Source organism: Aspergillus nidulans, chromosome IV (genome assembly GCF_000011425.1).
Source record: "Aspergillus nidulans FGSC A4 chromosome IV".
NCBI lineage: Eukaryota > Fungi > Ascomycota > Eurotiomycetes > Eurotiales > Aspergillaceae > Aspergillus > Aspergillus nidulans.
In genome coordinates, this window is record NC_066260.1 from 1,651,194 (window position 1) to 1,664,902 (window position 13,709).

The following is a 13,709-nucleotide window of genomic DNA, read 5'->3' on the forward strand; positions in this document are numbered from 1 at the left end:
TCGAAATGAAATCTGATAGTTCCCCAATCCTCTATCAAAATTCCAGCTCTACCGTCTTCCTAGTCGACATTCCTGCGTCCATTGCACGAGCGCAGGACCTCTTACCACAGCCACATCCCGACATTTCTGATGGAACTAGATCAACCCCTACTGCATATCTACATAGAAATAAACACAAAAGTCGACATCTTCTATCTACACTTCCATTGAAACAACCATACGCTGTCCCAAACGAGCCAAAATCGAAATCTGCGCAGGCAAAGATTCTCGCGCGGATCCCGCAATCGGAAAGTGAATTCCACGAAGCAATCCGCCCGGTAGTATTGGATGCCCTAAGTGAAATCCGACAAAATTATTCACAAGGCTCAGACTGGTGTCTTCCTAGGCATCTCCTTGGAGGGGCGAATGGCTTCAATCCAGGGGCGAATCCAAAGCAAAATGAGGACGTGCGCTTCAAACAGCTAGACAAGACTCAAGAGGGGAATAATACGAGAGAAAATCGGAAACTGCCTAAGAGAGGTTATAATCATGCGTTCAACAGAGAGGAGCAAAATCATGAGTCCTTGGCTATACAAGTACTCCCGCGCCTGCGAGGTTCTGGGTTTACGGCAGATACATATGACACTGTCCAGATTCAGCACCAGCCGCCTCTGATTCTGTCACCAGGCAAGAATCGGTTCGAATATGGAGATGAGTTATGCAACAAGCTGGTGAAGAACACATCTTCCGATGCGGCAATCATTGAACTACGGAGTCTGTCTACAGTCAAGTCGGGCGAATGGCTAAGTCCGGATGCTGAACATATTCAGAACCAAGGTCAGGTGTACCTAATTCCCCCTCTATCGCGATTCATTCTGCGCGATTTGCCGATATCAAAAGAGCTGGATTATACGAACTCTTCCCCAATTCCCGGCCTCGACCCGGAACAAAAGTTCAATCTCATTGTCCTTGATCCACCATGGGCGAACAGATCTGTCCGGCGCAGCGGCTACTATCAGACGCAGACTTACCATGATAATGAATTGCTTATGGGCTATATATCATCTGTACTTGCTGTGCATTCTTATTCGCATCCTTATCTGCCTCCTCAGATTGATGACACAGCAGACTTGAGACAGTACAGATCCCAGTCCGGCTCCAACCTTTCCACCGCCGCAATCTGGATCACAAACTCTGCCAAATCACGGGCGATAGCTCACAGTGCCCTTAACGAGTCAGGATTTTCTGTCTGTGAAGAATGGATTTGGATCAAGACCACCGTCCAAGGGAAGCCTGTTACACCGATTGAGGGACTCTGGCGTAAGCCGTACGAGGTCCTCGTTATTGGGAAAAGGGAGCCAGAACCCGCCACCACTTGCATCAGGAGTACTGGTGCTAAGGCTGTTTTGAGAAGGGTCATTGCTGCTGTTCCGGATGTTCATTCTCGGAAGCCAAATTTGAAGGCAATTTTTGAGAAAATTTTCTTTACAGCCAGCTCTGAGTCTGCAGACATCGGACTTGACACTGTCACCGGCATTTCTGACCAAATCATAAGATATACGGCGCTGGAGGTGTTTGCGAGAAATCTGACAGCTGGCTGGTGGGCTTGTGGGAATGAGGTCCTAAAGTTCAATTCGGAAAGTTGGTGGGTGGATGAGGATGGGTGACCTGTGTTATATTCGACCATGCCTAGCATGATACGTAGCTATAAGCACCGATGGGCAACACCAAATTGGCGCTTCGATATCTTCTAGCAATCAGATTCTACCCTGCATGTATACAACTCCCTCCCTCCCTTCCACCTTCAGAAAGAAGTAATCAATCAAAGACAGCCCCCAAGCTGACAAGGCTGAACCGTAAATCCGGATTCCCTCCTTTAGCCTCAACATCCAAGAACCTTCTGACCCCTAACTCTAACGCCCTTTCACTCAAGGCATCCTCCTCATCTCCAAGTACCCCCCTCTCCAACGGGCCCCTCCTCCGCCCATCAAGCTCCCACAGCCTCCCATCCTCCCCCTTTACAAATGCCACAAAATGCAGATCCACGTCATCTTCCGCCCCAGGCGCCTTGGTATCCCCCAATTTCGCTGCATCAGCATGTGCACTCTCCAACGCCTTACTTTCGTACAGCAGATCTGCCCGTCTGATCGGATCTAGCTTCTCCGCCTCTTTTAGCAGATTCTCAAGATCTGAGCCTGGCAGAATATGTTTCCTTGCCTCGCCATTTGACACAGCGTGTAGGAGCCCAATCAGCCCGCACGCGTTCCGAATTGTCTGTTTGAACCACATTACGGGCTCATTTGGTCCGGAGCCCGTGTACTCAGGGAGAGAGCTGTCCTCGGCGATACGACTGGATTCGTAGCTTTTTGAGACAGGGAATACGAGGAGGAGAGCTTGGGAAGGGCGCGGCACAAGCGCGAGAAGGTCTGGCTCGTCGATGGAGAAGACGTCTGTGAAGCCTAGGGAGGGAGAGAGACCAAGCTGATGAACGAGGTGTGACATTACTTCGGGGTTGTTTTCTTGCCTCAGAGTTAGTTGAGCTGGCCCTGGTAAATACTAGGCTGGACGGGTGTAACATACCGAGAGGAACGAAAGCTTTGTTGCTTTCGGGAACGTCCGGGTCAGACATGGTTGACAGTCTTAACTTGAATCAGAGGTAGAATCAGCAATTTAAGGCGTTTGGTGACCAACGTGTTTGATGTATAAGTGTGGTGTTGTTGTTGTTGTTGTTGTTGTTGTTGTTGTTGTTGTTGTTGTTGTTAGTAGAGGATAGCAGAGAGTGAGTGAGGGGAGAAAATGGTGTTGCGGGGTTAATAGTCCACAACTCCGCGTTGAAGGCGGAGGCAATTTGTACGAAACAACAAAGCCTACTGCATGCACTGACTTAGCGCTGGTATAGAAATCGCACATATCATTATTCATTATCAGGAATATTTACGTTTATTTGCCTGCCAGCTTCTCCCCGCGCTTCAAAGGCGCATAGATCTCCGTCCAAAGCTCACTCGCCTCGCCCAAATAGTAGGTCAAGCTGACGTCTGCCATGCTCGCCTCTTCGCCGCCAGAGAGAGTCTCAAGCTGAGAAATGAGATTCTCCAGACCGAATGCCTTTCCAGTAGCCTGCGTAGCGCCTGCCTCAAGCATGACATTGACAATATGGATGTGGAAATGATAGTAGGTCGGTTGATCTGGAGCATGTCAGCACTCGCCGGTAATCAAAACGGACAAAAAATTAGATTCACTTACAATGCACGTAAAGCTTCAACTGATCTTCTTCCAGGTCCGGATACATTTTCACGGTTCCCTCAAGCACCCTCTTCCTCAAATACTTTAGCCAGGGGACATGCTTCTTCTTCAGATCTCTCAAGCTCCATAAATCACGCCGATGTACAAGCGCCAGCAAATGCAACGATCCCAGCGTTTTTCGATCCCAGTTCAGATCAGGCAGCATCAAGAACGCATCCTCGGCTCCGTGCCCATCATCCCGCAGCATAACATCCTCCTGCTCTGTGCGACCCTCCAGGATATTGAACACCCAGTTCAGCCGCCCTTCCTCCCTCTTCTCCTGCATGTATGGTCGTACATAGTCCCGATATATCTCCGGCGTTTCCGTGACCATGCGCAGCACCTGGTCCGAGTACTTCTTGATATGCTGCTCCGTGCACGGCCAGATGACATTGAGCTTAAGATCGTGCGACTGATGCCCATCACAATCTATGCCCGAGGATGCTAGGTACCATCGATATATGTCGTTATCGCCTAAATTGTGTATGCGCGTGATTGAAGAGTGGAAGGCCTTTAGGACGGCGAGAGACTCAGTTGCGAATGCGGCACGTTCAGCTATAAGGAGGCCTTGTTGACCATCTATTGAGCCTTGAATGACAATGCGCCGGCCATTCTGATCTGGCAATCGCGTATTAGTTATCTACTTGGTCCAAATTATCACTGGTAGTGAAGTAGGGGCTGTATTGTGGGGTGGATTGTGGTGTTGGGACAGCTTACCTTGTTTGAGAAGCTTGGTAATCTCAAACCTTGAAATTAATGCCTCTGCTGCAACCTTCTTGCCACTATTGCTATCCATTATGAGGGACAAGGAGTAGAGGGTATATTCGAAGAAATCAAGCCCGCGAGTTACCATAGCCCTATTTACGGCAGAATGTCCAGGGCGGTCAAGCCTTATTTATATTGGCCACGACCTGCATCAAAAACGAAAATGGACCGAGTTAATCGAGCATGAATTGTACCTTACTTGGTTTCGAAGCCATGTTCAATACAAGGTTGTCTCACATTAGGCTGTTGGGGTTGTGAAGCCCGAAGGCAGACCATAACTTCGAGTATGGGCTTGCGGTATAGATCTCCACTGTCCTCCGTGACCACAGGCGTTACAGTAGCGTGAAAACTGGTGATTCAGAGCTCAGCATCCGCTAAGTGAGACTACTAGCATTTTACTGCTAGCTTGTTTCTTCGGCGGCGGAAAGCTGAAGTTGGGGCTTGTTCAAGCTGCTTGACTGTCTCAGATTTAGACATCGAGTGCTTACGGAGCGTGTCCAAGCCAATTTGTTCATGTAGCCTTCTTCTCATACCCGTTATCAGAATGCATCTAGCCCTATAGTTAGTTTTGGTGTCATTGACAGGAACCTGTCACTCACCACTTCAGCAAACTTCACCCACTCTTCCACCCCCTTAACGAATGAATCATCCGCAGCTGGGATTACTTCATGTCCCCAAACCACATAATCACCAAAAGTAGCCTGTTTTTCCAGAAGCTTAACCGCCTTATTATTTTCACCTTCCTTGCTCACAGTTACGTTGTCTGTAGCATTTGGTATTTCACGCTCTGTATGCGTCACGACGACGCCTACTATATGGTTAGAAACATCCCCAACTCAACAATATAGATATAGCAACGCACCCTCGTACCCTTCCGGTAACTGAACACGTCGACCTCTTAGCCTCCGGCCCCGAAAGTATGCGGTCTGGAGATCTTTATCTGGGATCGGTAAGTATATGGAGAGAGAGTGAAGGAGACAGAGCGTCTGCTCACCTTTCTCATCTGTACTAGGAGTCCAGTATCGGTTCAGCGACTCCACTGAACCATCGTAGTGGATTCGACAGGGGAGGATGTTTGGCGTGAATTCGTGACCGGACTCCGTGTCCTTCGATTCCGAGGTCGTCTGTTTGGGTTGGATGGCGTACATTCTTTTTCAGCCAATCTAGAGGATGCCAATGTGCGGACGATGATACTGGCGGATTTATGCCAAGAGGGGTCGAGTTCTCAGTTGGATTTCTTCGTGGATTTGTTGAAGGTTAATGTCTGGAATATCGTTAAGACGCGCCGCGCGAGCACCGCGTAAATTGGGAGCGGAGCGGAACAGAGGGCCCAGTGTACTAGATAAAGACGGGTCGGGTTCTCAACCACAAACCGATCGTTTTGGCGAGTTGCAGCTTATCAGAATATGATGTGATTCATAAAATTATGTTATGCCAGATTAGTCTCTACGGGTAGAAATTGGCAGAAGTGTTCTATCCTTATCTGTATACAACTCGGAATGGGGTATATCTAGGATAATTCTAGGACAAGTTCAGCTCACCTCTTGCGCGTCTTCTTCTTCTTCTTCTTCTTTTTCTTCTCATCGCCTCCATTCTCTTTGCTTTCCGGCAGTGCTCTAACCGGCCATTTTTTCAGATGTTCTCGTTCGAACTCATCCTTATCCCGCCGATACAAAAGCATCGTAGCTTTTGCATCCTCCATGCTGGAATGTGCGCCGGCTTGAATATTTAGTCCGAGAAACTCAGAGGCCAGGATTTTCAGTCGAGGAGACCCCCCACCAGCGACTTTCCGATATGGAGGATGCTTACTGGTATCCCTGATGTCGCGTTTGGGATGACTGAGAAGTAGCGCATCTAGATCATTTCGAAGAGCGTGTCCCACAAGTATCCGTCCTTCGAGAATCTCCGCAACCTCTTTCTGTACTTGTTCCAAAGACCGCGCTTCTGCCATGTGCTTTGGAAGAATCCCGCTAACATGTGTCCTCCAGTCCGTCACCATCTCCTTAGGCCGTACATATGAGTCGTATACTTGGTCGCCGTTATAATTAACGATACTGACCCGGGCAAGGGCAGAGTCATTGTCTGGATCCGGGCCAATTCCAACCATTTCGCAATCCATCGCAATGTACTTGCCTATCTCAACACTGTAAAGAGTCAGTAACATAATCAAAGAGAAGAGAGAGATTGCAAGAAATGACTAGATATAAGATTATCCGAATACTGACTTTGGAGAACGGCCCTCATTTTCCCTCGACACTACCGCATTAGAAGTCTCGTTTGCACTTGCGTTCTTGTCAGGAGTCCCCTGAGACATTCTTTTCTGCTTTTTCGGGGCTTGCACAGTCCGTGAAGTCGAATTTCGCTTTCCTGCTTCTGCGGCGCTTTTCCGTTTCTTCACCAGGTCATTCTGGGGTTCGCGATCGGATCGTTTGCGCTTTTGTGTAGGGGGTGTGGAGACGTCCTTCTTCAAAGTCTCCTGGAGCTTCTTCCAATTACTAGAGAGGGCCTTTAGTTCCATCCCAGTATTATTTTATGTTATTGCATTGTAGCCAGGTAAACAGGAAAGAAAAGGAGCTGAAGAAATCGTGCTGCGGATCCTACTCCGCGCTACCTAAATATGTTCCCGCTGACCCACAGGGCTGGATTTTGGACTTGAGTTCTCGACCACATTAGAAGAAAAATTTCACGAGAAGCCTGTTTATACTTCATATTGTTTTTGGGGGTGTCTGCCTTACTTATGAATACACATAAGAGCATACTACAGGAATTGTGTGTACGACAATGAATTTTTACCCAGAATGCCTGTAAAGCTGATATCTAATCGAGTACTGCGTAGGAACTAATTAAGTTATGGTAAACCCGGCACCTTGAAGTCTTTGTATTTCCATTTCTCTGTCACCTCTTTCTTGGCCTTTCGTGGTTGCGTTACGGGTTTGCGCGCCTCGAGTTTACCCTGGACGATCAACGTCCGGAATCGGTCGTCGAGGAGGTTTCCTTCAGGCTTCAACCGGCGCAACGAATCTTGCAGCTCGTCCGGTAGTACTACCTCTGTTGGTTTTTCAGGGGCCCTATTGTAGTCAGCAAATGGAGCCGAAGAACTCAAGGGACGAAACATACTTTAATTTCCCCAGAGGCTTGCGGCGAAGCTTAGTGTCATCGCCTTCTTCAGAAGAGTCATCAGCGTCACTGTCGTTTTCCTGACGTTCCAGCTCCTGTTGCTTGACGCGCTCTGCAATAGCCTTATATTGAGCAAGTTGCTCCTCCTTCTTCTTCTGCTGTGCCTCCCACTTCGCTTGCCTTTCAGCTTCCTTCCGTCGCTTGATCTTGTTTCTCTGCGCTTTCGTCTTCCTTTCTGGGCGCTTCTTGTTCAGCCATTCCGGCTTCTCGTACTCGCTCTCAAAGCCTTCCCATGCGCTTTCATCATCTGACTTTGCCTCACCATCATCGTCCTTAGCCTCGGCGATCAGACGCTGCCGCTCTCGCTCTTTGCGTTCTTCCTCTAATCGCTTCTTCTCTTCTTCGACAGCCTTTTGGCCTTGTTCCTGCAGCAGCTCATCCCAATCTTCGAAAGTAGGATTATAACTTGTGCCAGCGGTCGGCTTGCGCACGGAAGGAACTGCCTTTCCGTTGGCAGCGAGCGAGATAGGAGCTTGCTTGAGAGTAACCGGGGCCACTTTCTGCTTAGGCTTCTCCAGGTAATCGAACTGAGGATCGTCATAGGGTGTCGGATCCGCCTCATCTGCCCAGGGATCGAAGAAGCCGCTCTCACTGGATCGCCCAAGCGGGTTTCCGTCCTTCGCCACCTGCTTCAAGCGCTGCCATTCCTTGCGACTAACCCAGTCGCTCTTGTGCTTCTTTGTTTTGGGTTCAATGACACCGTCCGTCACTTTGGAGTTGGCACGTTTCCGCGTGTCAACCGCATTGATCGCGGATCTTTGCGCAAGGATCTCGTCTGATTTCAGAGGCTTCTTGTGTTGCTTGCGATACGCATCGCGGATTTCCGAGGAGCCCTTCTTGTCAATAACGAATAATTCCTCGGATGGTTTTTCTGCTAGGACACCTCTATAGTGAAAAGGTCAGAACTTGCGCAATGTAAGGCAATCAGCGAGTATGCGGAGTCGCACCCTTTGATTTCTTCATCCTTCAACAGCCGGAGACCTTCTTGAACCTCGGAAACATCCACATTCTTCCTCCAAGCCTTTTTACCTTTCCTTGAAGGCTGGCCGTATTGCTGAGGTGCTTGTACTAGGGTAGACATCTTGATGAAACCCGGAGAAGAGACACAGTACGAAATCGAGAAACCGCACCTTATCTTAGTGCTTGATGAACTTTTTTTTTGGAGAGGGTCCGATCACATGACTAATTGGGGAGGCTAGATGCGTCTACCGCGCTAAACTGCCGCCGCTCATCGCAGAACAACTCTGGAACCTCTAGTTCAGATTGATCATATAGGTCCTCGTGTTCATCGTCAAAGGCCAGCCTGCGCCTCTTTCTTGCAAATTTCTGCGTTAATAATACGCAAATTTATGTTTGATTATCGTGATCTGGTTTAGCAACGGTTTCGCCGAACCTCAGCACCCATGCCAGTCGTCAAAGGAGGTGTCTGGTAAGTCAAGATGCAATTCAGGCATTCTAGAGTTTACGCCTAACTCACTCCTAGGACGAACATTGAGGACGAGGTTCTTCGGGCAGCAGTAAGTCGGACTTTACGCAATCTCCGCTAGGATTTTGGTTCCTGACCACGCGACGTAACTAATATTTTCCTTACGGTTAGGTCTCGAAGTATGGCCTCAATCAATGGGCACGTGTATCTTCGCTTCTGGCGAGGAAAACTCCGAAACAATGTAAAGCGCGCTGGGTAGAGTGGCTTGATCCTGGCATTAGGAAAGTGGAATGGTCTCGGGAGGAGGATGAGAAGCTGTTGCATCTGGCTAAGTTGATGCCAACGCAATGGCGGACAATTGCACCGATCGTGGGCCGAACGGCAACCCAATGCTTAGAACGGTACCAGAAACTTTTGGATGAAGCTGAGGCCCGTGAGAATGATGAGCTCGGTTTAGGGGGTCCGGGTACAGAGGCCTCCGCTCCGAGTGCGGACGACGTCAGACGGCTGCGGTAGGAATCTATAATCGCGGTTTAGGCTCTGACTTTGCTGATTATCTGTAGACCTGGTGAACTTGATCCTGACCCTGAATCAAAACCTGCCCGGCCGGATACTATCGATCTTGACGAAGATGAGAAGGAGATGTTGAGCGAGGCTCGAGCTCGTCTAGCGAATACGCAGGGTAAGAAGGCAAAGCGCAAGGCCAGGGAACGGCAACTCGAGGAATCGCGACGGCTTGCTGTGCTCCAAAAGCGCCGTGAGCTCAAAAATGCTGGTATTAACATTAAGATTGTCACCCGGAAACCGGGTGAGATGGATTATAATGCAGATATTCCGTTCGAAAAGCCAGCTGCACCTGGATTTTACGATACTACAGAGGAAGAAGCACGCAATGAAAGACAGCGAGAGATGTTCGATCCCCGGAAACAGCAGCTAGCGAACAAGCGCAAGGGAGATCAAGACGAAGAAGCGGAACGAAAGAAACGAAAGAATGATAAGAACAGCAACTCCGCAGCTTTCGCGGCTGCTGCTCGAGCTGGACAGATGCAGAAGATCCGAGAGGCCGAACAGAGCAGCAAACGGAGAGCGCTTGTTCTCCCCACTCCTCAGGTTAGCGAGAGCGAAATGGAAGACATCATCAAAATGGGTATGGCAGGAGATAAAGCCAGCAAGATGGTGGGAGATGAGGAAGGAACCAAAGGTTTACTCGGAAACTACTCCGCCATGGTTGGGGGGACACCTATTCGGACTCCCAGAGCTCCCCCGGAGGAGGATCACATTGCGAATGAGATTCGGAATATAAGAGCCCTCACAGAGACTCAGTCTTCACTCCTTGGCGGGGAAAATACGCCGCTACATGATGGTGGATCTTCTACTGGTTTTGATGGCATTGCTCCTCGCCGCCAACAGATCGTCACGCCAAATCCCATGGCCACGCCCTTTCGGCAAGGGAACGCAGTCAGCGCAACGCCCGTTCCAGGAGGTGCTGGCCCCGGTGCAACTCCGCTGCGAACTCCTCGTGACCACTTCTCGCTGAACAAAGAAATCAGCGGTGGGCTTCCTATTGGAAGTACACCGCGAGAGATAAAGATGCGGGAAAATCTCGCGCGGCAGAGCATTCGCGGCAGGCTTGCAGCACTTCCCAAGCCCAAGGAAACCGAGTGGGAGCTCGAGCAGCTGCCGTCAGAATCTGCAGAGCCAGCTGGGGCGACGGAGTACCCTGAAGAAGACTCTGCAGTGCGAGATGCGCGGGAAAAGGAAATCCGGAAGCGAGCTGCCGAGGCTGAACATAAACGTCAGACGCAGGTTTATCAACGTTCGTTGCCCCGGCCTGTTGTGCTCGATATTGATGCTCTGATGGAGCGGGCGTCGCGTGTTATGGACCCAATCACCGGTCTAATTGCTAAAGAGGCCGCCCTGTTGGTTGCTAATGATGCATGCAAGTTCGCTACTCCCGGTGCCAAGATCGAAGGCAAGCCACGGAAGTTGGAGAGGCTTGATGATAAGTATTTAGAAGAAGCTCGTGCCGCAATAGCGTCTGAAGCTTCCTCGGGGAAGTTGGAGGAGTGGTCGAACGAGTTCGATGCCAAGTGGTCATCAAGCCGTCAGGATACTCTACCTGGGCTTTCCAACTACCTCGACGACGACGAAGAGGACGCGTATCAGCAAGAGCAGCGAATCATCGGCGTCTTCGACAATGTGCAGGCATCATTACTAGCCACCGCTGAAGATGGTAATAAACTCGAAAAGAAGCTAGCTTTACACTACGGAGGATATCAAAACCGGGCGAAGATGCTCAGGGCCAAGATCACTGAGGCCCATACAGCCCTGGAGAAGTCGAAGCATGAACTGGACGCTTTCCGCACGCTTCAGATATCAGAGGAGGCTGCGATTTCAAGGAGGCTGGAAAAGCTACGGGAGGAGGTGGCTTTTGTGATGCGGAGAGAACGAGAAGCTCAGGAGCAGTATCGATGCAGAAAGGACGAATTGGACGACCTAGTGGCGAGCACTGGAGGCATGGTGAATGGTTGGCACTGAAATTGAGGCGCGCAAGGTATATCTACACGGCTTCTGACGCAATGTATTCTAATTTATTTCACCATCCCGTTAATTTTTCTGTAAAAGTTTGGTCGTTTAAGACTACGCCATTCGTGTATACTACGAAGGGCTGACAAGGGATCCATAAGCGGACAGTCAGGCTTGAGGCAGAATGTGAGTTTGAAAGTTGCAAAGGCGGTCTCTTCCGCCCCTTCCGCCACTCAAATCCTCCATCAATCGCCTCAAGGGCCGTGTTATTTTTTCATCGCAAAAATCATCCGGCAAAGTGGTTTATCCTCTATTTTCTACTGACTAGAGTAGTTTCGCTTCCTTGAACACGATGGGCGTCCGAGACTCTCATGGCGAGGCCGCCGGGACACCGGACCCCGTCGAAAAGGGAATCGCCACTCTTAACACCATCAGGTACGTTACGCAGTCTAATATAATTATATTTATATATTCCCTAGATTTTTTGACCCCAAATTCATCGGTCGCATATGCTAATTAAGACACTAGAATCGGTGTGAAGGCTATGGTCCACAAGGTACGTTTTGCATCCCTCTTTTCTGCGTCCGCATCGAGATGTATCACGTGACTATCAAGTATACAAACGCTGACAACCTTGTAGGATGGAGCGTTAAGAAAAGCAGAGATTTTATCCATAAAGCAGAGGAAAGATGGGCTTGCTTTCTAGTAAGTGTACCTTGGCATTACAGCCTGTAATGTCTCGCTAATTTTGCTCTCAGTGTTCACTATGTTGATTTCAATAAGCGTCTTGATGGTAGGTCACGCATATCAACATGCTAGAGAAGCTAGCTGCTGATGGGGTTCTTTAGAATGGGTCGCTTCTTCCAGGCTTGACTTGTCCCAAGAGGTTGAATGGCCTCAGCCTGAGAAGCCGGAAAAGAAGAAATCTGGCCCTGCGAAAGCTCCCAGCAAGAACAAGCGCGTTAGAGCTGGTAGCCGTGATGTCTCTGCCACCCCAGATACCCTCACAGGTAAGAATACCAATGTGGGCAAGGCTCAACGGCCATCAAAGGCAGGCGGAAAGGAGAATCGTGGCGACGAAACCCCGGCGGATCTTTCCATGTTGGCTTCTGAAGCAGTTTCTGCTGACGGAACCCCCAAAGCGGTCTCCGAGGATATAGACATGATGGATGCAAGCTTTACTGATGCCAAGGAAATCAAGGAGGAGGAGAGAGCGTTGGGATTGATGTCGCGGGAAGAGGAGATTGAAAAGCTTCGTACCAGTGGCAGTATGACACAAAACCCGACAGAAGTTCACCGAGTACGGAATCTAGACCGGCTGCAGATGGGCAAATACGATATTGAGCCATGGTACTTTTCTCCATACCCTGCGTCGTTTTCCGACGCTGAAGTGGTCTACATCGATGAATTTTGTCTGAGCTACTTCGATAACAAGCGCGCTTTTGAGCGACATCGCACCAAGTGCACGCTCACGCATCCTCCTGGGAATGAGATCTACCGGGATGACAATATTTCCTTCTTCGAAGTCGATGGCCGTCGACAGCGAACATGGTGCCGCAACCTTTGTCTGCTCAGCAAACTCTTTCTTGATCACAAAACACTCTACTACGATGTAGACCCCTTCCTTTTCTACTGCATGTGCACTCGCGACGAAACTGGCTGTCATCTGGTGGGTTACTTCTCAAAAGAAAAAGAGTCCGGCGAGGGTTATAATCTGGCTTGTATCCTCACACTACCCCAATACCAACGGCGGGGTTATGGAAGACTCCTTATTTCTTTCAGCTACGAACTGAGCAAACGAGAAGGAAAGGTTGGCTCTCCCGAGAAGCCGCTCAGTGACCTTGGATTGCTCGGTTACAGGCAATATTGGCGCGAGACACTCGTCGAAATCCTCTTGGATTCTGGACGTGAGACAGTGAGCGAAAACGAACTTGCCATGTTAACGTCCATGACCGAGAAAGATGTTCATGAAACATTGGTGACATTCAAAATGCTTAGATACAATGCACGTGTTCGTCCTTTAAGTCCAATCACCTCCTTCACAGGCAAAGGCAAGCTAACAATATTACAGAAAGGACAATGGATCATCGTACTTACGGACGAAGTAATTGAAGAGCGAAACAAACGTCTAGAGAAAGAAAAGATTAAGGGCTCCCGCAAGATCGACCCTGCACGGCTCCAGTGGAAGCCTCCTGTGTTCACTGCGTCCAGTCGAACATGGAATTGGTGAAGAAAGTTCGCTTAGACTTTTCCCCCCTTCTTGCTTATTTTCCTCTCGTTGATTCAGTAGTGGTAGTAGTTTTCTTCATGTACAGTTATTCCAGACATTAGCGGGGAGGGATGTGGCGTTTGAGCTAGCGATATACCTAGGAGTTTGGGTTTTAGGGTCAGTGCGAATACGGTTATTCATTACTACTCAGATGTCTCAAGATTGGTTGGGAACTACTAAATAGCATAGAGTAGGAGTCTCGTACTGATATGCTTTTGCTTCTTGTTCACCTTGCCGACGTGGCTTGGTGGGTTTATATATTACAGCTGTAACAATTGATGCTAA

At 49.3% G+C, this 13,709-nt stretch overlaps 8 protein-coding genes across 8 annotated transcripts, besides 1 other annotated feature; 3 read left to right on the top strand and 5 right to left on the bottom strand.

The window, feature by feature from the left end:
* Positions 1-13,709: part of a sequence feature (contig 1.129 1..627835(1)) that runs on past both edges of the window.
* ANIA_07490 (MT-A70 family) lies at positions 6-1,646 on the top strand (the record flags this gene model as incomplete). Its single annotated transcript, XM_675667.1, has 1 exon — positions 6-1,646. One exon carries the CDS (start codon positions 6-8, stop codon positions 1,644-1,646), a length of 1,641 nt encoding a protein of 546 aa, XP_680759.1.
* Positions 1,798-2,608, bottom strand: ANIA_07491 (ubiquitin carboxyl-terminal hydrolase; the record flags this gene model as incomplete). The annotated part of the gene is made up of 2 exons (XM_675668.1): positions 1,798-2,498; positions 2,560-2,608. 2 exons carry the CDS (start codon positions 2,606-2,608, stop codon positions 1,798-1,800), a joined length of 750 nt encoding a protein of 249 aa, XP_680760.1.
* ANIA_07492 (putative mRNA decapping hydrolase) lies at positions 2,920-4,057 on the bottom strand (the record flags this gene model as incomplete). The annotated part of the gene is made up of 3 exons (XM_675669.1): positions 2,920-3,164; positions 3,223-3,879; positions 3,979-4,057. 3 exons carry the CDS (start codon positions 4,055-4,057, stop codon positions 2,920-2,922), a joined length of 981 nt encoding a protein of 326 aa, XP_680761.1.
* Positions 4,257-5,318, bottom strand: ANIA_07493 (ribonuclease H2 subunit C). Its single transcript, XM_675670.2, has 4 exons — positions 5,021-5,318; positions 4,889-4,966; positions 4,626-4,834; positions 4,257-4,576 (listed from the first exon to the last, which is right to left on the bottom strand). The coding sequence occupies exons 1-4, from the start codon at positions 5,172-5,174 to the stop codon at positions 4,538-4,540; spliced, it is 480 nt and encodes a 159-aa protein (XP_680762.1). The 5' UTR covers positions 5,175-5,318; the 3' UTR covers positions 4,257-4,537.
* Positions 5,494-6,544, bottom strand: rex4 (putative 3'-5' exonuclease; the record flags this gene model as incomplete). Its single annotated transcript, XM_050611998.1, has 2 exons — positions 5,494-6,170; positions 6,252-6,544. 2 exons carry the CDS (start codon positions 6,542-6,544, stop codon positions 5,564-5,566), a joined length of 900 nt encoding a protein of 299 aa, XP_050467963.1. The 3' UTR covers positions 5,494-5,563.
* ANIA_10943 (ribosome biogenesis protein NOP53) lies at positions 6,818-8,325 on the bottom strand. Its single transcript, XM_675671.2, has 3 exons — positions 8,151-8,325; positions 7,144-8,088; positions 6,818-7,094 (listed from the first exon to the last, which is right to left on the bottom strand). The coding sequence occupies exons 1-3, from the start codon at positions 8,282-8,284 to the stop codon at positions 6,875-6,877; spliced, it is 1,299 nt and encodes a 432-aa protein (XP_680763.2). The 5' UTR covers positions 8,285-8,325; the 3' UTR covers positions 6,818-6,874.
* Positions 8,487-11,167, top strand: cef1 (putative cell division control protein (Cdc5); the record flags this gene model as incomplete). The annotated part of the gene is made up of 4 exons (XM_050611999.1): positions 8,487-8,632; positions 8,687-8,720; positions 8,801-9,141; positions 9,193-11,167. Exons 1-4 carry the CDS (start codon positions 8,607-8,609, stop codon positions 11,165-11,167), a joined length of 2,376 nt encoding a protein of 791 aa, XP_050467964.1. The 5' UTR covers positions 8,487-8,606.
* On the top strand, positions 11,404-13,385 carry ANIA_10956 (NuA4 histone acetyltransferase complex catalytic subunit ESA1; the record flags this gene model as incomplete). Its single annotated transcript, XM_050612000.1, has 6 exons — positions 11,404-11,590; positions 11,684-11,711; positions 11,796-11,860; positions 11,914-11,948; positions 12,004-13,160; positions 13,227-13,385. The coding sequence occupies exons 1-6, from the start codon at positions 11,508-11,510 to the stop codon at positions 13,383-13,385; spliced, it is 1,527 nt and encodes a 508-aa protein (XP_050467965.1). The 5' UTR covers positions 11,404-11,507.